Source organism: Poecilia reticulata, chromosome 19 (assembly GCF_904066995.2).
Source record: "Poecilia reticulata chromosome 19, P_reticulata-male-v2, whole genome shotgun sequence".
Lineage (NCBI taxonomy): Eukaryota > Metazoa > Chordata > Actinopteri > Cyprinodontiformes > Poeciliidae > Poecilia > Poecilia reticulata.
Genome location: NC_088848.1, coordinates 10,712,279 through 10,734,545, shown reverse-complemented (window position 1 = coordinate 10,734,545; position 22,267 = coordinate 10,712,279). Strand labels below are relative to the sequence as shown.

Genomic DNA, 22,267 nt, shown 5'->3' with positions numbered 1-22,267 from the left:
AGAAGGTCCTGGGTTTCAATTCTGGCATGGAGTCTTTCCGTTTGGAGTTTGCATCTGTGTCTGCATGGAAGGGATAGATTTCCATCTGGTTTCTGTTTAAAAAATGATAATACAAGTCAGCTGCAACTCATTAAAAAGTTATAACACCAGAGTCCAGATCAACACCAAGAACATGGATCACACCCATCCTTAAGTCACTGCATTGGTTCTCTTTTTGTAAAACAGATTTTTTTTAAATCTTACCAATGGTCTGTAAGGCACGGGTGGTTGTGGATCTACTTACATTTCAGAGCTGTTGGTCAGGTTAGCTGGAAAGACTCCAGCATGTGTCTGTTTATCACTGTGGGCAGAAGTGGGGACAAAATGAAAAAAAACAAAACAAAAGCAGCAGCAGCTGATTTTAAGTGGCCTCTGTGGGGCTTTAAGGATTTGGTGTGGATTTACCTGCTAGATTCTAGAAAAGCAGATGTCAATAAATCAATTGAGATTCACGAAAAGAAAAAAGTGGAAGACAAATAGAGTTATCTTAAGATATGCATTGATGTTTTCATTTGTATTCACAGCTGTCAGAGGTTAGCATGCTCTCCTTTAATCCATTATGCAATCAGTAAGTTAATCGTTGCTTCTTTGATTAAAAAAAAAAACAACAAAGTTTCTGAATCAGGGAAGCAAATACTTGAATGGTTGAAATGCTCTACACGGCAGGATGCCTGTAAGAGATGATGTTCTTGATGTTCTACAATCAGAAAACTCACACACATGATCCACCATGCAGCCTGAGATTTTGCACAGGATCTGGAGCGGTGTCAGGGTGTCAGGCTCCCTTTGCAGGACCCTGCGTATCCTGTTGCACCGTCTCTCCCCCAGCCTGCGTTATCAGCCCCAGCGACGGCGTGGGCGGAGAGGCTGTGCGTGTGTGTTTGTTTGGCCGTGAATGGTGGCAATGCACTCTCCACACTGAATCGCCTTTTGTTTCACCAGGAACGCAGGCCTCATACACTTGACACAATGAGACTGTTCAGGGTTCCTGTTCAGGATGAGACACAGTGTGTGTACGGGGTTGTGTGAGAAACAGAAATAAATGATCATCCTTTGGGCAACTAAAACTCAAGTCTCTGAAGTGTTTACAGTAAGAGGGAACACAAAATAGCACCACCTCTACATGCTGAAAATCCTATTAATGTGTGCTCCTAAGCTGCAGCTTTTCTTGAACATCTTGGCAAACGTGTGGCAAAGGAGAAATCTTTGACAATAGCGCCCTCTAGTGGATGAACAGAATCATCACAAGGATGAGAAAAAAAAATTCCCAGTTATGGAAACCAAACTTTTTGCGGTTTCTTTCTAAATGGAACAAGAGGTTTAGATTAAATATGAAAATCACAAAGAAATATCACAGTGTCCACGTAATCACATTATAGCTAATACATTTAATTATATTCTTTCGAAACTTTAGATGTTAGACTAACTAAGGAAATGCAGCTACAAATAACTGCAAAGGAATGAAAGGTCAGCTTATAACATATTTCATTTAGTTCACATTCTCTACAAGTTAAAAACTAAAGTTTCGAGGTGGCACATGCTTAAATAGTGGGAACTTTAATAGCTGACAAATGTTCAAAACAATCTCCGTCTCAACAGAAGCTGGCAAATCAGAGGCTAAGTCCACTGTAAGCAGTTATGTTTGAGATGACTGTGGCTCGGTGTCTAAAGCGGTTGCCTTGCAGTTTGAGAGTAGTGTGTTTGATTCCTCCTGTCACATGTCTGTGTGTCCCACGGCAGGACACTTAACGCTAAAGTTACTGTGTAAATGTGTGTGAATGGGCGAATGTGGCCGTAGTGTTAAAAGCTTTCAATTGTCAGTATGACTAGAGAAGCTCAATATAGATTAAGTTTACTTGAATCATTAGAATTTTTATGACAGATTTGCACAATATTTAAAGAACAAACCGCATGCAGAAAACATAATTAATAACAAACAGGTTGAAAGTACGTATGTGTGTCACATAACGCACATTTGGTTGAAAAATAGGTTGCAAATAACACGTAAGCAGAATAAGGCTCTTACTATAATCACCCAGAATCTGTAATATATCTAAAACAAACATCTAAACATTTCATTTACTCTGGAACAAATCGGTTATCAGTTTCTGTGTGCTGTTGATCATTTTAACATATTTAAAATGTAGCGTCTTCATTAATGGAGTTTTGTTCTTTTTTTTGTTTTTTTTCCTCCCCCTACCTGTATGTTTTGGCAATCTCCAGTCCAGTAGGTAAAAATGCACCAAAGAACAAGAAGATCTCGGGGATTTGTAAAATAACGTTAGACGACAAACAGTATCATAAAGACTACGGAAGAAAGCCAACAAAAACTAATATTGCACAAATTTCCACTGGACTATCACATGAAATTCTAATGGAATATATTGGAGTTTGTGGACAATGTGGGCGAGTTCGGGTGGCATGAATCATTTCGCAACCGTACCACATTTTGAGGGGGAAAAAATAAAAAAATGTAAAGCTGTACAAAGAGTGAACTGGTCTTCCCGTTTAACTATAATAAAGCTTGCTTGGCATTTAAAGCCGTTATTTACACAAACTGCATTGCTCTAAAAAGGACAAAAAAGCTGCATTATTAGTACATAAACCCTTTAATGTGAGCCATTACTCCAGCATGGTGCACTCTGAGAGTTTAATGGAGCCTACAAAAGGAAGGTGGGCTGTTAACCTGCTCAACTGCCTGTGGGTCATTTACACAGTTAATGTTCTGTCAGTCTTACATGTGTCTTTGTGAGAATGTTGTGTCGAGCTTTGGGCATCATTCAGAGTGATTTTCTGAATCATAGAACTAATTTCTGTTCTTTTTTTCCCCACAAATAATGCTGCAGGAAGAGATGAGTCAATCTGCCTGCTCACATAAGACGGACGCATCGTCACAATCCTTCACTGTTAGGGTTTTCTTCTGTGTTGGTGTATCCGATCATTTCCTTGTGGTTTGCTCTAAACCTTTCTCTGTGTTCATTATATTGTTGGAAGAGTTCAATCCTTTGTGCTCTGTTCTCTGTGCATGTGGATTTTGTCCTCTTAAATCTGTGTTAGATTTTCCCCTGGGTTTGTAGTTTCTTTGAGTTTTATTTCTGCTGCCTTTGCGTTAATCTCAATCCCTCAGATTCTCCGTTTTCTCCCTGCCACAGCTGTGTATCTCCTCTGATTAGTTCGTCTGGTTCCTCTTGTCACTGTACACCCCTGAAGTGTACAGTTTTGAAGCTCCTGGTCTTTGTTTGTTTCTTTGCCGTTTTCACGATCGCTCTAAGTTTTTTTTTTCCCCTATGGATTCGCATCAACTCATTAAAGCACTCCGTTTAACCACAGTCCTTCTTTGCATTTGGGTCGTCTCTTATTTCAAATCATGTATTTAACTTGCCAATTCTCCCATTTGGGTCATTGACCTCCGAGCGTTATCACTGACGTCTCGGCAGCCTCTTTGATTAATGCGCTCCTTGTCCAACTTGTTTTATAGCCTAAACCTGCTTTAAGCAGAACTTTACCCATGAACCTTTCTGTGTACCTTGGTCTTCAAGAAGGTATTTCTTCTCTCATGTTTTTAACATCTCTACGGGAATAAATGACACAATGATGGACTCTACTGATGAAAACAGTTCTGAAAGCAATTGGTTACCTTGGATTTTATTTTAGGGGTGACCAGAAGACCTCTGCCCACTGACAATCTTAGTAGAGTAAATAAATAAATAATAATAAAAAATAAAATGCTGTCCTCACATATAAAGTGAGGTGGAATTATTCATTGGGAAGATGTAATTTGCATAAATAAATTTATTTGGAACATGGAACATCTGATAGCAAATCTAACAGAATGCCAACTACCTCCTCAGAAATGTTTGCATACAACAACAAAAAAATACATTATCGTTTGCTGTGGTTGTAAGCATCTGTTAACCTTTATATAACTTACTATCAGACAAGCTTGTCAGGTTAGGATGATTTAAAACAATAAGTCAAAGAACCCGAAAAGAACAAAAGAGTTTATTCAGAGCAGAAGATTTTTTTTTTTTTGACAGATCAACCCAACTAGGATACTGTGAGGAGATCTCACTGATACGGGCTCAGGCCCTCACATGCAAAAGGTAGCAGCACAAAAGATAAGGAAAAGTCTGCAGACGAGGACGGCATCAGTCAGCCTGTCGGGGGGAGAGACGGAGCTGCCACTCGCCTCTTAGATCTGAACTGCACGTCTCTCTGGGAAATACCTCCGTCTGCGGGTCTGGAAAGGTTATCTGGAAGCACATTCACAAATGCACACGCTCACACACAACGTTTTGATTGCATTGTAGCGCTGAAGAAAGGCAGTCAATCACCAGAGATCTCCCCCCACCCCCGGTGTCAGAACAGTAGGAAAATGTCAGGATTCTCAGAGGAAAAACACGTTGTTTTTAAACCGAGGCGTGTAATCCGCTTTGTCTGCTTGTTTCTTATAAAACGTCATTACTTTTGCATACAACTGCTGCACCGCTGGGAAAGAACCTTCAAACACAACAGCCCTAGGTTTTTCACGGCTGTTTTTACACCTCAGTTGTAATTTTCTGTTCTGGCCAAAAGAGGGCAGGGAAAGAGATAAAGAAACCATTGTTCACTGTGAAGCCGGGAACTATGAGAGCACATTTGGATGTCACTTTAAAGTGAGTCCTTCTGATCAATCTATCGTTGTTTTTTATTGTGCACATGAGAGATGATTGGATAAACTGTTATACACTTGTCTAGATCTGACTAGTGGAGTTTTGCTTTATTTGGATGCAGGGCACACTTGCAGAATCATGCTGTGTGGAATCCCTGGAGGCTCTTTGCTTTGATTTCGGAAGCACGACTTGCTTGAAAAAAGTCTTTCCACAAAAGTTGGGAAATTCTTAACATATTTATCTGTACTACAACTTCAGAGATGTCCTGGTGATTCAGTCGGGCCCACTTTATTTTGTGGATGCAAAGTTTGCTCTTGGGGTTCTAAGTTCCAAGGAAACTCATGAGGTTAAGGGAGTCTAACGTTAGAAATGTTTTCTTCTGTGATGCCAGAGTTTCTCAGACTGGAGATTTTTTTTTTATTCACATATTTCTTGTAAAAACCTGTGACTCAGTTTTGCACCTTCAAGGTAATTTAAGCATTGAACCAATTTACTGAAAAGAAAAACAAAAAGCTTTTTCATTTCCAGGATTAAGGCATAATGAACATTTAGACAATAATTTCTTGACTATGTAAATAAGCTGAGAACAAAGTCATTAACCTTCAGAATTCTGGTTTTGTGTCCTATGAGAGAGTTTGAGTTAGCAGGAAATGCATGTCAAGCAGAACAATAAAACAATAGCCTGAAACCCCACCAAAACATGCTTTGTCTTCAGAACGTAAATTAAAAAAAAACACTCAAAAAGATCATTTTGGCAATTGATGCAATGTAGGCCAGCAGTTAAGTGGGCAGGAAAACAAAGAGTCTATGGGAATAAACGGACAAAATCCTTTGAACATTCCTAAGCAGTTTTTCTGTTCTGTGTTGATTTTTTTTGGGCAAGAATCTAAAAATCTTTAATGTGAAACATATACAATTACAGTACACAGCATTCTGTATCATTAAAAAAACAACTGTATCCCTTTGAGCCATAGAGGACAAGACTCGTCGACAGTCATTCTCTCAGCTCTTTGTTCTAAATCTGCATAAGGGTGATTAGCGACGTGGCAAAAGGCCACTGCAGCTGCACAGGGACAATGGACAGCAGAGTGGTTTAAAGAGGCGATGCTTTACTGTTGGGACCTCACCATTCAGGGAGGTAGGCCCCGTGCCGCTGGGGGCCCTAAGCTGCCTGAGCTGATCCCTTCTCCATTCCAGCTTCCCCGCTTTTGACCGCTCCCTCCTCTCCTGCGCCTTCCGTTCCAGCGCTCGCACTCTTTCCCGGGAGCGGCTGATGAATACTGGTCTGCACCTTTGCAGCGCTTCCTGCCAAAGGCAGAAACACATTGCTCTCTTTGACAAATCAGTTAGGCCGTCTCTTGAATTGCGCTTGGAGTTCTTGTTAAGTGTTTTTCTTTCAGTCTTTTTTCTAAATATATTTTGTACTAAGTGTATCATTGTTTTCGTCTGTGCATCTCACACAGATTCGTCTGCATTCACAACGCTAGAGTAAGATTCTTCTAAAATTAACATTAAAATGCATTAAAGTTTGTCTTTGTAGCGGACCCAGTGTGAATTAGCCTCGGGGGTACAAATGCAATAATGTGACAGATGTCCATTTCCTCAAAAGTGGAAGAGCAAGCAAACATTCCATTCAATTAATGGAGGCACTTGAAGAAAATATCTACTAGCCTAAACTTGCTTGCTTGCTTGCTATATCTATGACCAGAGCAATAATTAAAACATTCTAAACATCTGGAAGTCTGACAAACATGACGGGACAAGGTTCCAGGATTATTTTCCAACCATACAAATCAGGAGGAAGGAAAGAAGAGTCAATTAAAACCTCAAAGGCCAGCTGTTAGCAAAATATTCATTCGTTTTAATTGTTTCCAAAGAGCTTTACCACCAAACGGTGCTACAGATGAACATCTAGGCGAAAGGTTCTAGATGAGATGTTTAAAGATTCCACTTAGTAAAAGCTTCCGAATAAAATAAAATAAAAAGAAATCAGTGTTTAACAGATAATAACATATGCTTTTGTTTCTTTGATTCATTAACTCATTAAGCGACCTCTGACCTTACCTGAAGGGAGGCACTCTCAGTTGACCTGTCATGATCTGGCATCAGTGAAATAAATTCAGCATGCGACCGCTTGTGATGCCGGGCTTCGCTTTTCTTGGAATTTATATATTTTCTCTCGTCCGTCACTTCTGAGAAAGAAGGAGGGAAAGAAGAAAAAAAAAATCAAATAGTTTTGTGTTTCATTTGCACCTTGCTTAGCTTCAGCGTGGGGTTGCTCAACAGCTCCCCAGGCCTGCAGCAACATTTTACTCCTTGGATACTCTGGGTAAGCGTCAGGAAGTTCTCCATGCGAGTAAACTGATTCAGCACAAGCACAGTGTCGAACCGGCAACTTTTTCCCGCTTAATAGTTTCACGAGGTGAGAAACGACAAGCATTAAAAAACATATCTTCCTGTCACGTCTGGTGACAGAGTTGTGTAATAATACCATCGTTTCCCCGGGGAGAATCCGTGGAGGCCCTCTCTGAATCGCCACTTGGTGTTTTCTTCTTCTGACTGAGCTGCCTCTGGAGTTTGATGTTGGCTATAATCGCGGCCGCGTTGAGGGCCAGCACTTCCTCTTGAGACTGATGGGAGTCAAGATCTGAAAAGCAGGAGGCCTTTGATGTGAGCAAACTGTGAGTAAAAACAGCGGCAGTGGTTTGTTACTGGGTTCTGCACACAACAGGCTGATGTTGACATCATTTTAATATCCCTCTTCATTCTGCGGCGGACTGAATCAAACACGGAATTTAAATTACGCCGCCTCTGGCCTTATAATTAATTGTCGACACTCTTAATGAATGTGATTAGAGGGTAATTAATAATTTCATGCAGCGAAAAGAGATAATAAATGAAGAGGCGCACTAGCACAGCAGAAAACTCCCGCCACACATTGTTTTGTTCACTTGAATATACAATTTCCTGCGGGTAATCGTTTTGGCAACTTCAAGCAATCAATTAGTGTTTGTGAAATATGCAAACATTTTTCTCTAACGTTGGACACTTTGCCATAATTAAGGCACAAATCGAGATTTGTTTGATAAACAATTCATTTGAGAGTAACAGAGAAATCAAAAGGATCCAGAACATCCTTTTTTTTTTCCTAATTTCAATATTATAAAAAGATCTCTTTTCAAATGCAGATTTTATTTATTAAAGAAATAATGAATGAAAAAAAATAAGATTCAAACCAAACTGAACCCATTTTAAAAAGTAAAAACTGTCTCTTTGGCAGTAAACATTTGAGATCAATAACAGTGAGTTTTTTTATATTAACTATTGAGACCACTTCTTCCCAATTTGCTTTGCAGATTTTAGTTCAGAACTAAAGAAAAAGTTTAAGGTTTCTGCTTCAGATGTTTCACAATTAGCAGTGTTTATGCTGTGCTTTACTTGCGATCCGAAACCAGCAGGTGTCTGACCTGTTTTACCCAAATTTACATCAATACCACAGACAGGAATCCCCTGGACTTCCCAGGCATCATTTCAAACCTCGCACATGTCCTCAGTTTGATCTGCAAGATCACTTTTTCCTTGCCTCGGCAGCCAGCTGACAACCAGCTTACAAAAAAAAAAGCATCAAGCCATCAATAAAATATGTTAGGTGTGTGCAGAGGCTGGCTCAGCATCAGTAACATCACCTTAGAGACATAAAAAGGGGTCAAAACGTGGGGCCTCTTTTTCCTGATCCTTTCTGGCAAGTGATGCAAAACAATCTAAGCTTTTCCACCTGTCAGAGCTCTGAATTCATTCTCCACCACAGAAATGTCATTATCTCACTGAAGAAGCAGAATTAATTTATTAAGACAAAATCCCAGGCTTTGAAAATCTTACATCCCCTTTTTTAGATCCGTCATCTGGATATGAAAATAAGGCAGAGCTGCAAAGACCCACAGCTCAGGTGAGACAACCTGTTGACCGCACAACATGCATCCTTCACCTGTACAGTACAATCATAACCATAAATGTATAAATGACCACCGCTTATGACTTTTCTCACATTTTGTTATTATGGGCTACTCTTGTGTTGGCCTAGCAAAGTCTTTCTCAAACTGTGGGCACCCCCTAGTGGTCCTCAAGGCACTGCATGCAAATGACCTTTTATTAGCTCATGGTGCGACCTGCACCGTTAGCTTACCAAAGAATTGTGTTTAAAAACAATAATGAAAAAGTGTCTTAAATGGGTGTTGGCAACAGCATTTCTAGACAATGGATGGATGGGTGTTTAGAAGTGAAAATGGGGCTGGAATAAATTTTTCATTCAAATCGATTAAATGTGTAGGAATCTTTTTTTTAAAAAAAGAAGGTAGAAATGAGGGCGGGAAGGTTTTTTTTTTTTTTTTTTTGCATAGACGTCAGTTGTTATTCAGGTATATACCTGGCAAGAGAGTTAGGTGCTAGGTGCTCTAACTGCAACAGATGAAGGGAGATTTTTTTTTAAAATAACAATCTCATAATCAACAAGACATCAAAGCTGAGGGACTATACAGATGGAGTGTAATATCTTGAAGCTACAAGGCATAAACTGTAAAAAAGGAAGTGTATATTTAGACACTGCGATGCTTTGAAAATATAGATCAAAGACAGATGGAGCCTGTATGTTGACAAGAACACTGTCAAAGTGGGACAGAAAAACCTACCCGGGGCCTTGATGAGAGTGAGACTTGGGGAGGCTCTGCGTGTTCCATCCACTGTCGGTGGCAGTCTTTCTTTCTCCTTTCTGTTTGGTGTGAGCGTGTCAGCTGCCGTGGGCCGACCTGCTTCCTTCGCTGCTTTTCCAGGGCTGGTGAAAAGGCGGTCGAAGTCCACATGATTGATAGAGGTGTCCTGTGGAAGTCCGGAGCTCCGCTTCCAGTCAGACGATTGTGCAACACCTTCCTTGCTCTGCTTAGAGTGTTCAGTCAAACTGCCGTAGCAGCTCAGTGGTCTTTGCGGCCTCTCAGATCTTTGTCCGGCGGCCCTTGGTTGAGGCTCCGAGGGAGGGGATGCAATGGCAGGGGGGTTACTAAGAAAAAGTTTCAGTGTAGATCTGTGCAGGGTTTCGTTTTTCTGTCCTTCTGAAGAGAATGTGTTTGGGGCAGCTGCACTCGGTGAGGAATTCAGGTGATAAGCAAGTACTTTACTGTTTTCTATATGGTTTTCTTGACTCGACGGGCCGTTATTCTTATACAGTCCTTCAGTGTAGCTGTGTCTGTACTCTGGGTTCCTGGGTGTTATCTTGCCTGGACTGTAGCTCTCCTTATGCTCTGTCACTTTAATGATTGTGGCCTTTCTTCGCCGAACCACAGTGTCCAAAGCGTTGCCAGAGGGTACGGTTCCCGGTTGACTGCTGTCCGGGGCAGAGCTTGATATAATGCTCTGCTCTGTCACTTTCACTATAGTAGCTTTTCTCTGCACTCTTACTTTCTGGGAGTTTGGGTCCATGGGCTCGCACTCTGGTGGGAGAGGAGAAGGAGACTTCCTGGATCGGGACCCGGGCAGGCTGGCTGATCTGCTCACTTTTCTGGAGGAGATGGTGATGGAAGAGATGCCTGCTATGTTCTGAGGGATGAGGGTGGTCACAGCCGAACTTGTCTGTATGTGTGAAGTTTCTGAGCTGTTGTTTGTCCCGTAAAAGACAGTGGCCTTTAGAGGCTGAACGCTGCTTGTTCTTTGCAGAGGAGTACGGGACTGCTGTGTGTTTGTCGTAATTGCCCCTTGTAGCAAACTGTGACGACCAGTTGGATCAGCAGAAGCTGTGCGATGCGGCGGTGAATGCTTAGTGGGTTCTGTGATTGTTTTTGTCATCAGATATGATTTCTCGTGGGGTTCTAATTCAAGCCCCCTGGTGAGTTCATTGGAGTTATTTCCTCCTGGAGGGCCTGACGCTCTGCTGGGCTTCCAGCCTGTCCTCAGAGTGTTCCAGCCGGGAAGTCGGTTTACTGCAGATAGTCGTTTCTCAGACCCCTGTGGATGAAATACGATCACAGTATGCACATACCATCAAATTATGTAACATTTTGTCATATCACAGCCATAAATTTAAATGTATTTAGCAGCATCTTTTGTGGTAGACCAACACAAAGTGGTGAATCATTGTGAAGTGGAAGGAAATTATCCAAGAGTTCTAAATAGTTTTGCATAAAATAAAATAGTAATAGGCGGAGTGCATTTTAAATTCAGTTGCTTCAAGGTAATAATTTGCAGAATGCATTTTCATTGCTTTTTTCGCAATGAATGTTTTGGGGTAAGTATGTATTTGCCTTGAACAGCTACAATTTTGACACATTCCCCTTTGCAAAAAACACCCAAATCAATATTGGTCTCATCTAGGGAGGTTTTTTCACGCTGTGTCCATACACGAGGCTTGTGCACACAACTGTCATGACAAACTGCAGACACCACTTCTTTTGGTTTTCCTTGAACAACGACTTTCTCTTCAATAGAATTCAGATTTGTGGATTGCAGGATAGATTCTCCATATTGAGATGTGAACCTCTCCTGCTCCTTTAAGGGTTTAAACACACTCTAGGCCTCTATGGGTCCTACTCTGATTAATGCTCCCCTTGCCTGGTCTGTCAAGTTTGGACAATGACCATGTCTTAGTAGGTTTGCCAAGAATATATGAGCTCTGGGAAAATGTTTACAGTGTTGAATATTGTTTCATAATCCAACTCTGCTTTAAACTTCCCTGTAACTTAACCCCTAACCTGTCAGCTGTGGTCATTGGTCTTTATGGTGATGTTTGAACTGTCTGTGTACTGGGGAGGTTGATTACTCAGCAGGGAACAGATGGCTGATTAGAAACAGGTTGCAGGTGTGAAGGGAGGGAGCAGAAGCCAGGCTGAGGAAAGAGACACACTGACTGGGTAACTAGGAAAAATGAATCTAACAAATAACTAGATATGAGAAACATCCATCTCATCCATCCATTTTCTTGTACTCTTGTCCCTTGGTGGGGTAGGGAGGGTTGCTGGGGCCCATCTCCAGCTAACGTTTCGGGCGAGAGGCGGGGTCACCCTGGACAGGTCGTCAGTCTATCGCAGGGCAACACAGAGACACACAGGACAAACAACCATGCACACACACTCACACCTAGGGGCAATTTAGATAGACCAATTAACCTAACAGTCATGTTTTTGGACTGTGGGAGGAAACCAAAGTGCCCAGAGAAAACACACAGTCATGCACAGGGAGAACATGTAAACTCCATGCAGAAAGACCGGGCCGGGAATCAAACCCAGAACCTTCTTGCTGCAAGGCAACAGCTCTACCAACTGCTCCACTGTGCAGCCCATATGAGAAACATAATAAACCTAAAGTAACTAAAGGATTAAAGGACCAGACCGTCTCAGGATGAAAGAAGGTCGAACAGATATACATACCACACTTTTCACATTTCAATTTCAAAAACATGCTGAAATTTGACTTCACAATGCAATATTCCCTTCAGTTCGTCTGAAGGGAATTTTCTGTTTGCACATGACAAAATGTGGAAAAATGTGGACGGATAACATAGCAACACCGCTATGACATGTCGAAAATGTTGCCATTAAATCACCAAAGTGAAATGGATTCAGTTTGGCACTTTGATCTAAGAGGCAAATATCTTTTTTTTTATTTTTTATTTTTTACATCAAATATTGAAAAGTTGACATGTTTTCATCTGTGAATTTCAGCTGCAGGTCAGCTGTTTTGTTTGTTCTGGTGTCAGGTGACTGACCGCATGCTTGACACAGTGACTGCCCCAGCAGCAATGGAAGGAGCTGCAGCTAAAGCCAGCGCACAGCGTGACTTATCCCTCACTGAATGACAATGAAACTCTTTTCACAACAGCAACTCGGTGGCAAAAAGCAAAGATTTCTGTCTCTAGGCGTTGGTATTTTTGATGTTGTTTATAGCACTTAAAGAAACACTGATATGTCCTTGTGGAAATGTTTCTGATAGGATATAATGCACATCTCTGTTCCCCAATTGACATTCTTAACACATATGGTGTTAGACTATTCATCACTCCAAATAGGCTGAATTCTCAATTCTGGGGATTTTTAGGAAACTTTGGAAAGTGGAGGGTTGCTGGAAGAACTAGTTAAATTGTAGAGTCTGTGCCTGCAGCACTTCGGGACCACCGAATAGGTTGAGGTTTGAGGCAGAGGACTTATGGAAATATTCATGATGACAGTCATTGAGGAAGCACCAGAGGTGTGAGGTCGGGTTGGAGGAGAAAACTCTTTATTACATTACATCAAGCAGGTTGAATTCTAGGGAGAAAATGCAGGAGCGCCTCATTTTGCAGTGTGCAAATTAAGTTTCTGACCCACAGCTACTCTGAATGTTGACTTTATACCTCTAAAGCAGCAGCAGCTGCTCCTCTGCAGAGTCATTTACCGGGTTTACTGGCCACGGGCAGGGAGTGACACCCTGCACACAGATTAGATGTTCCCAAGCACTGTTTTACCTAACACGCCTCCAGATGGAGGGACATCCTCTGACTGCGCAGGCTACGATGGACATACAGAGGCTGGAAGCCCTCAGAAGGAGTTCACAGCTCTAAGACGTGCAGTTTATGTTCACATTTACATACACTCAGCACTGGAATGAATATCACAGCTCACAGATGTTTCCTGTTTTAGGTCAGTTAGGCTTCCACTTAAAATATTTCTGTTTGCTCAAAGAAAAATTAATGACGCAGGGATTTTACTTCATTGCGGATCAGAATACATTTTGTATACAAAACACGAAAGTTATATATTTTGTTAGCAGAACTGCTTGTGAAACTAACACATTAGTTTTATTATTCCCAAGCTTTTTGCAATAGTTAGCTGTAATTCTGGCACATTACAATCCTGGCCCCGTAACACTGATGGAATCAGTGTTACGGGGCCAGGTTGGCTGTCTGCCTTGACAACGTTTTTTATTGCTCCATGTTGAGCAGGTCAAAATAAAATAAGTCGGCAATAAAAAATATTTTTGCAAATATTTTTATTGAAAAGGAGTAAGATTTTTGTTGCTTGGGAATGGATGGTTGGAATCTGGTGATTTTGGCCAGAATGGTAGTAAGTTTACACAAATTACTTTAAGAGGTAGTTTATAACGTATATCTTTTATATTTTAATTCATAATTACTGATTTACAGGAGGTCAAATAGCAGAAGGTCAGACCTTGAAAAGTTAGAAACCGTTGCTTAAAGGAAACTTAAGCTTTGTGCATGAGTGTCCTGTCAAACCAGCATGGAATCGATCTATGTTTTGAAATACTGACCTAGGCATCAAAGAAAAATACAGCTTCAACCTTTAGCTTAAAAACATCAACTAACTCACCGACTTTCGCAAATCCTCTGATTATTACTCCTATGTTCCACCTTTAAAAGTTTTCTATAAAGCCTAGCTGTTAGTTTCATAAATGAGGAATAGATTACCTCGTTGTTAACAGAAGCACCTCTGTCTGTTGTCCTCCCTGTCTTCACACCCGGTGCACTGGGACTGGTGTGACTTCTCTCCGACTCTGCTGGATCAAGGCAAAACAAATGCATTACACGTAAGACAGGATGTCCTTTTCAACTTAGCATGTACAAACACAAACACACACCCACGCACACATCAAGCAATTCTCTAATGACTGTAAGGAAATGTTGACACTGTCAATAATTCACATGGGCACAACAAAAAAAAAAAAAAAGTCTGGCACCACCCTAGAGCCACTTTTCTGCTTCCTCAAGGGGATGACTGCCTTGGTGTGACTGATACCCAATTGTGGCCCTTTCAGCTTGCCTGGCTGTGTTTCCACTTGCTGCCGTTACCATGGTGACAGACCCTCACTTCGGGATAACCCTGGGTTATCGCGCGGTTAATCTGCGGTGATTTCCATTTTAAGAGAGAAAATGACAAACGAGCCAAAATTTACAGCACTTTGCTGGACAACTGCACCTGGAGATTAAATGACCCAGGCCCATGTACTTTTATTACTTAAAAATTTTTCTTTCACTAATTTATTCATTGTTCCTCCTTTCTCTCGCTCACTAACTGTAATTAAATTATGGGAATTATTTTTTTTTAAATCAGCATCTGACATTAATATCCCAGGAGACCATAAAGACTGAAGGACACAAGGCAAATACTCTTTAAGATCCCTATGGTCAGCTTTTTATGGTCATCATCCTGATTTTTACTTAATTATTATGTGAAAGTTCAAACACAAAATGCCTCATATTTACACTTAACATTTAATGAGTCCTCATTAGCATTAGGTAATTTCATATTTGCTCAAAGGGATTTATATTGAGGGGTAGAGAAATTAATCTAAATTCAGCTTTTTCCGCCAAATAAAGACAGCAAGACATAAAATATGAAAGGAGAGATTTTTAAGATGCAAAAATGTTGGCAGTTTTCTTTTTGGCAACATTTACATTATTTTTTCCATATTTTATTTTCAGGTGAAGATTTTACAATGCCCCACTGACAACTGGTCAAATTCAGCTGGGGCTGTCAGCGCTACTTTTATTAGTTTTAAAATAAATTTTGCGTGGCTGTAGCATAATTTCATGCTTAAAATTTTGGGGGAAATTATTTAATACAATATGAACATTTTCAGATACAAACTTTCATATTCATTGTACTTTACCTAAATTGTTTCATTAGCAATTGTGTTTCTTCGGGAAAATAACTTTTAACATTTTAACATTAGCCATCATTTTCTGACTTTATTTATACATTTCTCTATCACTTCATTTCAGTCTGAAAATGTAGCCCTTAACAAGAAATGTTTACGTTGTCATATATGTTAATGGGTGTTAAAACTGCTGCACTGTCTTAACGCAGCTCCTTGGTGCCGTGTAGACGGATTGCTTTGATTTCTGCTGGCGGCCCGAGTCTTGTCGGGATAATCTATGTACAAACAAGGAAGAAGTTGAAAGATCAAGCTTCTGATCAAACCTGGTGAGCTGTGTTCAAAGACGAACAACTCTCCTTCTCCGATCAGCCTGGATCTCCGTTTATCTTCCTGACTCCCTCCTCAATCCCCATCCCACCTCTTTTTTGTTAGCGCTTTAGGCCTGTTTAGGTTCCATTTGCTTTGCCTAACAGTGCTGTCTGAGTACTGCGGGGCAAGAGTCAGGACAGATTATTTTCGTGTTGATTCAGAGAGTGACAGCTGATGACTTGGACAGCACTACTTAGGGAAACTTATGAGAAGCAAGCTGTTTGCCTGCCAAGCAAAATAAGCATTAAATAAGGTAGAGACAGGATCTAATTACTGGCTGGGGGATGCAATAGAGGTGCAAAAAAAAAAAGTCTTACTTTTCATAAAAACAGACAACCAATAATCTGGACCCATCTGCAACATATCAAGACAACTGGCTAAAATAAGTAATGAGTTGAGGGTTTTGTGTTTTACTTCCTTCCTCCTCTGTCTGCTTTTGTCAAACTGTGAGCCTGTCATAGGAATCCCTCCTCTCACTGTTAATCGATCAGATTTTCTTTTTAACTGTGTTGGAAGATATGAAACTAAAAGGCAATAATGTGCCGAGAATGCCTTTACAAGCGTTCAACGCTGTTGCCTTTTATTTCTTTTTACCAGAGAAGCCAGGGTGGTACAGATTTTCCAGACATGTCACAAAAATTTGACCACATCAGTTTGGCAGCTTTAGTACTGAATACTAGGAAAAACACAGAATCCTGTAATGATACAGCTAAATGCATACACACCTTTAGAACAATGTGTGTCTTCATTCTTTTGAAATGCTGGAGTGATGGGCTGTTTCAGTTTCACCTAAAGGCAAAAAAAGAGAGAGAAGTTTGTATTGAGTTAATATTGGAATAAAAATGTTCTCCACTGATAGATTTAAAGGTTTAAAAAGAAGATGTTTGTACAACAATCGATTATGACTGTATGTAACATTTGCTGGTTGATTGGGCAGTCGGAAGAAAAGGGATTCGCTTTGCACATCGGTTCAATCAAACCTCCTCTCCCAGTATAGCACTGCAAATTATTGATTGTGGAGACATATTATAAGTTAACTGGATAATGCTGTGCTCTCATTGATTCAACTTTGTACATTTACTCGCATCCTCTCTGGGAGCTAAGCTCAATCTTTGCCTTTTCAACTCCAAATTAGTCGTAAAGCTTTCGAGAAAGCGTCGAGATCCTGCCGAGTCGGCTGTTTTCAAAGGACGCCTGAGCTCTTCCATCTCCCTGAGTAACTCAGACTCTTCACTACAAATGGCCCTATCTGGCGCTACTACGCTCTGCCTGGTTCCAGACCACCTTTGCAGCATGAGCTCACGCTGCCTCACAAATATTACAAAATCAGAGCAACACAACCTGAGGGGATATCTTGTTACAGATTTGGGTTAAACAAGCTCAAAATCTTTACAAAATGCTTTTTTTTTTCCCCCATAAAGGGAATATCCTCAAAGGTACAAAAGTTGTTCAATAAAGTAATTGATAATGATATTCTCTGTCATCCTAATCAATCGTTATCTAAACTAATAGAGTAGAGAAAATCAAAGGATGCAACTGAAACAGATGTAGTAAGATGGAAAAATCAGTAATGATGATGCTTCCAGTTTGTCATATATATTGTCTAAGGTTTTGGAGCTGTCTTTCCCTGAACACATTAACAAAGCTGCTTTTTACAAAATTGCATAATGTGCCCAAAACATGTGTTTTTGAAATAAGTGTTTGATGAGATTATTGGGTATTTCGACAGTCCAAACTGACTAAGAGACAGATGAAATCACCATTCCAAATTTAATTAAATTTAAAAATACTTCATTTGTCCCAACAGGGAAATTAATTATTGTCATAACTGGCATCATTCAAGGATCTTCAAAGAGACATTGTGGATGGTGATTCTTTTGGCAATAAGCCTCATCAATTGCTCCATGTGTTTGCTCTAATTTTGCATATCTCTGAAATTTAAAGATCAAAAAGGAGACAAAACAGTGAATAAAGAGACCAGTTCAGCTGCTTCTGTGTAAGTACAGTTATTGCAAAATGAAAATGTTAAAGATGTATTTCTTTTGGACATTTTGTACCTTCCAGCCTTCCTTCTCGTGTCTTTACAATCAATATTATTTTTATTTCAGCTCATTTCTCTTTAAATGGCTCCTTTAAGGCTTCTGTAAAAGAAGCCTTTTTTTACATTGGTCAAATATGACAGAGTTTTTATACGTTTGAGGTGTGCTAAGCTGTTAATATGTGAATGTGTTTCATAATGAGGTCTTTAAATAAAGGCTTTAAACGTTTAACTATAAATTTGTTGTTTACAGAAGTCAACTAACAGTAATTGCTGTTCCTTAACAGCAATTAATTTTGGGACAGGTATTTTGGTAGTAGGTATATTTTTATGAGGGGAGACAGAATGTTAGCCAGAACAGGAAGACAAACGAAATTTTATGTCGCTGAGTAAAATTTGAACCCGAAGTAAAACTTGACTTTCAGCTTTGGCCCAGAGGGTACACACAGCAATTCCTGTGTTTGGTCAATATGTTTGCACACATCTCAGCAGAGATTGTGACCTACTCCTTTGCACATGAGCTCTGGAAATCATTTTGCTTTCTTAGCTGCTGCATTATGGCAACTCAAAGCTTTAGCTTCTTCCTTAGATTTTCTGTAAGATTTAGAGTTTGGCTATGCAGCTCTGTGACCAAAATGGAATTATTGGCATTTTGGACACACCGTGTCTCCACAGCAATAATTAGACCTTCTCTATAAGGGTCTAATAATTCTAGAGGAGATCTGTTATATGTTTCCCCCTGGTGTCCTGTGACAGCTTTTTAGTCTTTCTCACAGTGATGGAAAATTGGCATGGAGAAAACTTCACATGTTACATGTAAAATACATAATGGGCTGGAATCAGGAGGATCTGAAATTATGCACTTGTTTGACCAATATAATCAATATAAACAAAAAATTCAAAAGTTCAGTATAAGCACAAGTCAAACCCTTCTTCCCCGACCCCTTTCTCAAGAAGCTAAAACAATTCAGAGAATGTTAGGGAAAACTAGAAGGATAGTGTACAGGATTTAATCCACTGTTAGTTACAGGGTTTTTGTCTATCTTACTTGGCCACCTGATGTGTCCAAGTGCTGGTTTTGGGCGCAAGTGTTCTCCACCATCATTACTCTTCTCTGGATTGGCAACCAACCAATTTTGACTGGAGCAAGATCACTGAGCTGAGCTTGTTCCTTTGACGGCGGCTGCACGATGTGAGCTTTCTCCCAGGCTCCCTTGCGCTCCGGAGAGGGAAACCACCCAGTTTGGAGGGACTCCTGGCTGCTGGGTGAGCTCCCACATGAAGACGAGGCTGCGCTGAAGGAAGGAAAGCCCGTCTGCCTCCACGCTCTTCTTGGTGCCTGTCCCTCGAGAACAGGCATGGATTCAGTCCGATCGTCCAATGATGTATTATGAATTGGTGACTGGCCTTTGCTCTGCATTGTCTTGAGGTGCTCCAGCCAGAAGTCCAGCTGGCGCCCCTCAATGGCGCTCTGCGGCCGAGGCGCAGGGGAAAAGAGAGATCTTTGAGGTAAAGACTCTTCTCCTGACGTAAAGCTCTCCCAATAGAACTCGTCTCCTGACCTTCTCCAGCCCGGAGCCCTCCTTGGGTGGACAGCTGGCCTGCGGAGAGTCATCTCTCGGGATCTCAAGTAACCACTTTCAGGTCTTGAATTTCAACCAGCAAATTAAGCCCTTTTACATAGAATCCATTTGTGAGTTTAGGCATAAATATTTGGACACACTCTCGAAGGCATCCAAGTAATCCTGAGCAAAAGTTAGCAACAGGTCATCTTTCCTGTTGATCTGTTGTGAGAAGACATAAGACATTTCAGGTTACTATACCAGTGACTATACCAACAATTCCCTGCATCTATAAGATCATGTTTCTAATACTTACCAAATACATCCCTTTTTTTCTCTTGACTCCAACTCTTCTCAGTCCAAAGCTCTTGGGAAGCAAACACTGTCTGTCTTGGTGTAAAGTAGGTGCTGGTGGGTACTGTCTCCAGTCAGGCATGTAGCAATGTGAGGGATGCTTTGGCAAACAAAAGAGTTACTGAGCACAACAGCTGAACAGCCAATAAAGCAGGAAAAAGAGAAAGACACAGAGGGATGGGCTTGCTGGAGGAGAAAAAAAGAAAACACTTGTTGATTCAATGCTCATCTAAAGGAGGACAGTCATCAATGTTCAAATTAGGATACCGTTTCTTAAACCAAAAACCATACAGAACACTGAGTGCTTGTGAGGTGTTGTCACAAACCGAGGCGTATTTCTGATTAGCAGATTATCCGTGTTATTCCACGGCTTGCTTTCTGCATCACATTTCGTCTCTGGTGAATCCCCATCTTCTTTCTACCCCCGTCTGTCTGTGATCTCGTGGTCAGTGTCTGATGATAAGCGTTGCCACCCTCAAGCCTCCATTTGAGCCGTGTGACTCCAGCAAGACCGTCTTAAAATGGGCCAGTGTCTTCTTAGATAAGCAACTGTGACCCACATGATGTCCCATGCGGCATGTGGAGGCAGAAGAATTTGGTCCAGCCAATGTTTCTGTTTATTTAATTTCTTCGCAATAAAGAGAGAATGTACATGGGCTCATAAAAAAGATGCAATTATTTCCCTGAGAGCTTTTGAAAAGGAACCATGTGGCAATGGGTTGATAAAGCAACAAAAGTTAACCAAAACATTATTTAAATCTTCAAAAGAGGTTGTTTTAAATCATTTTAATTCAACCAAGATGTCAAATTAAATCTGTTTTTGCCAACATTTAATAAAATAAGGCTTGTTGGAACATATTAACACCCTCCTCAATAATACAAACAAATGGCATTCAGGAATTATTTTCATTATTTATTTTTGGTGATGAGCTAGAAGTTTTTGAGATTAGAAGGCCTCCTTATCATCACTCTAATCTTTTGCTTCCTCAACAGATATTCCATCAGATTCAAGATGGGACTCTAAAAAAGTTAGAACAATCATTGATCACTTTAAAAGATTACTTAAAACCTTAATCTCTCAGGGACATAAACAATTACTGTCTTAGCTGTTTGTTGTTCCCTTCACCTGCCAGTGGTAATAATGCTATGCCTCGTCAGAGTAATTTTGAAAGTAGTAACGCCCTCTACTGGAAAAACACCAACACAGCAAGTGAGGGTGTGAAGGTCATGCAGCTGAGAGACTTCAGTGAAGCACAGGATGGACCCAGTAGGGTTATCCATTCTGCAAACCAGATGAATAAAGATGAATGAATTCAAATGTGTGGACCAGGTGCATCTTTCTTAAGGTTTGTTTAGCAAATCACAGGAGAGAAATCCCTTATTGGCTCAGGAGATAACAGGCTCGCTTGGATTCCTCTACTCTGCCGGCTTCACACCAGAGAAGTCAGATATTGGTGTATGCTCTATGCATTCTAATTCAGTGTCTGAAAGTGTTTCAAAGTTTTCTTTGCACTTTGGTTGTTTTTTTTCTCTCCCCACTATCAGTTAGTCGCTGAATATTGTGTGGTATTAACTTGAATTGAAAAGTGTCAGAGTTGGAAAAAAAAGCTATCTACAGAAGATTAAACAAATCTGAAGGTATTTCTTTAAAAAAAAACAACTGAGATAAATCCACGACAGAACCAACAAAAGACCTGAAAGAATTATAATCCTTCATCTGCTGTATAGCACATTTCCATCTCTTAACTCTTTGTGAGTAATTTTGTCTAATTTTTGTAGCATATTACTTGTTTACATCTGTTCTGTTTGTTCATATGCATTTAGCTAAATGACTGTGCACAGTTTTTTATCTTGAACAAGCTGCCAACAGAGTGCCTACAGATCTAGTTCTAAATTGTTTTGTGTCAATAACATCGACAAAGGTTCACTGGTATACATGATGTGCCCCATTATGAGAGCAGTTTAAGTGATAAACAGAATTTGAGGTTTTTGTGAGGTGGCACAACTTTCCAGGCACCTTTCTCATTAATCTGGTGAATGTGCTGCTGATGTTTTGTTTGTTTCAAGTGTGGCTTATTATAAATCCAGTAGTTATAGCTCCTGTCCTGCAAATGTTTTAGTGTGTTGGCTGTGGAACCACCAACTCCAGCCATTGTCTTAGCCTTGTAAGATTCCCAAAACACTTTTAAATGGACTTTGTATGGCAATCCTCTCAAGGACTGCAATTATACATGGTGCGTGTCCTTCCACCAAACTTTCCATTCACTTCTTTGGATACAGCACACTAGGGTCAGAGTCACATTTGAGAAATATACTCTTGCAGTTGGTTTTAGAAATAAATATTTGAACATTTTCACTGTGTGAAATTCTATAACATATGGATTTAATTTTTGTATTAAAATATTACATCTTTTTGATCTTTTTTTGATACTTTAATTTAGTGTGATGAAGTCACACATGCATAACACTGCATGTCTATGAAACAATGTTAAGAGCAACGATTATTTGCTCATGTTTTCAGTCATGCAGTTTCAGTCACACTTTTCAGAGCAGTACAAGTCGAGCAGGATGCCTTCTGCCTGAACGCCTACTGAGTGAAAAAGTTGTGTTCCCTTCCTCCC

The 22,267-nt window shown here is 40.4% G+C and overlaps 1 protein-coding gene across 3 annotated transcripts; it reads right to left on the bottom strand.

Moving 5' to 3' along the window:
* Positions 1–4,025: 4,025 nt before the first annotated feature.
* Positions 4,026–20,100, bottom strand: c19h10orf90 (chromosome 19 C10orf90 homolog). 3 transcript variants are annotated; one of them, XM_008437115.3, is made up of 9 exons: positions 19,609–20,100; positions 18,779–19,514; positions 16,418–16,481; positions 14,134–14,222; positions 9,377–10,682; positions 7,183–7,338; positions 6,756–6,883; positions 5,819–5,996; positions 4,026–4,292 (listed from the first exon to the last, which is right to left on the bottom strand). In XM_008437115.3, exons 2-9 carry the CDS (start codon positions 19,343–19,345, stop codon positions 4,192–4,194), a joined length of 2,589 nt encoding a protein of 862 aa, XP_008435337.2. In that variant the 5' UTR covers positions 19,346–19,514; positions 19,609–20,100; the 3' UTR covers positions 4,026–4,191. The 3 variants fall into 3 exon arrangements, with proteins under 3 accessions (XP_008435337.2, XP_008435338.2, XP_008435339.2); XM_008437116.3 differs by having other exon boundaries at positions 14,134–14,219; positions 19,609–20,096; XM_008437117.3 differs by lacking the exon at positions 5,819–5,996 and having other exon boundaries at positions 19,609–20,097.
* Between the last annotated feature and the right edge of the window lie 2,167 nt (positions 20,101–22,267).

Excerpts from the sequence above, each read along its gene's own strand:
- c19h10orf90 (XM_008437115.3), bottom strand. The coding sequence starts at position 19,345 with ATGACTCTCCGCAGGCCAGCTGTCCACCCAAGGAGGGCTCCGGGCTGG. Across the intron at positions 10,683-14,133 it reads GTGCTTCTGTTAACAACGAG|GGGTCTGAGAAACGACTATC; the intron begins GTAATCTATTCC and ends TTTCATCCACAG. Across the intron at positions 7,339-9,376 it reads CACTCTCATCAAGGCCCCGG|ATCTTGACTCCCATCAGTCT; the intron begins GTAGGTTTTTCT and ends CCTGCTTTTCAG.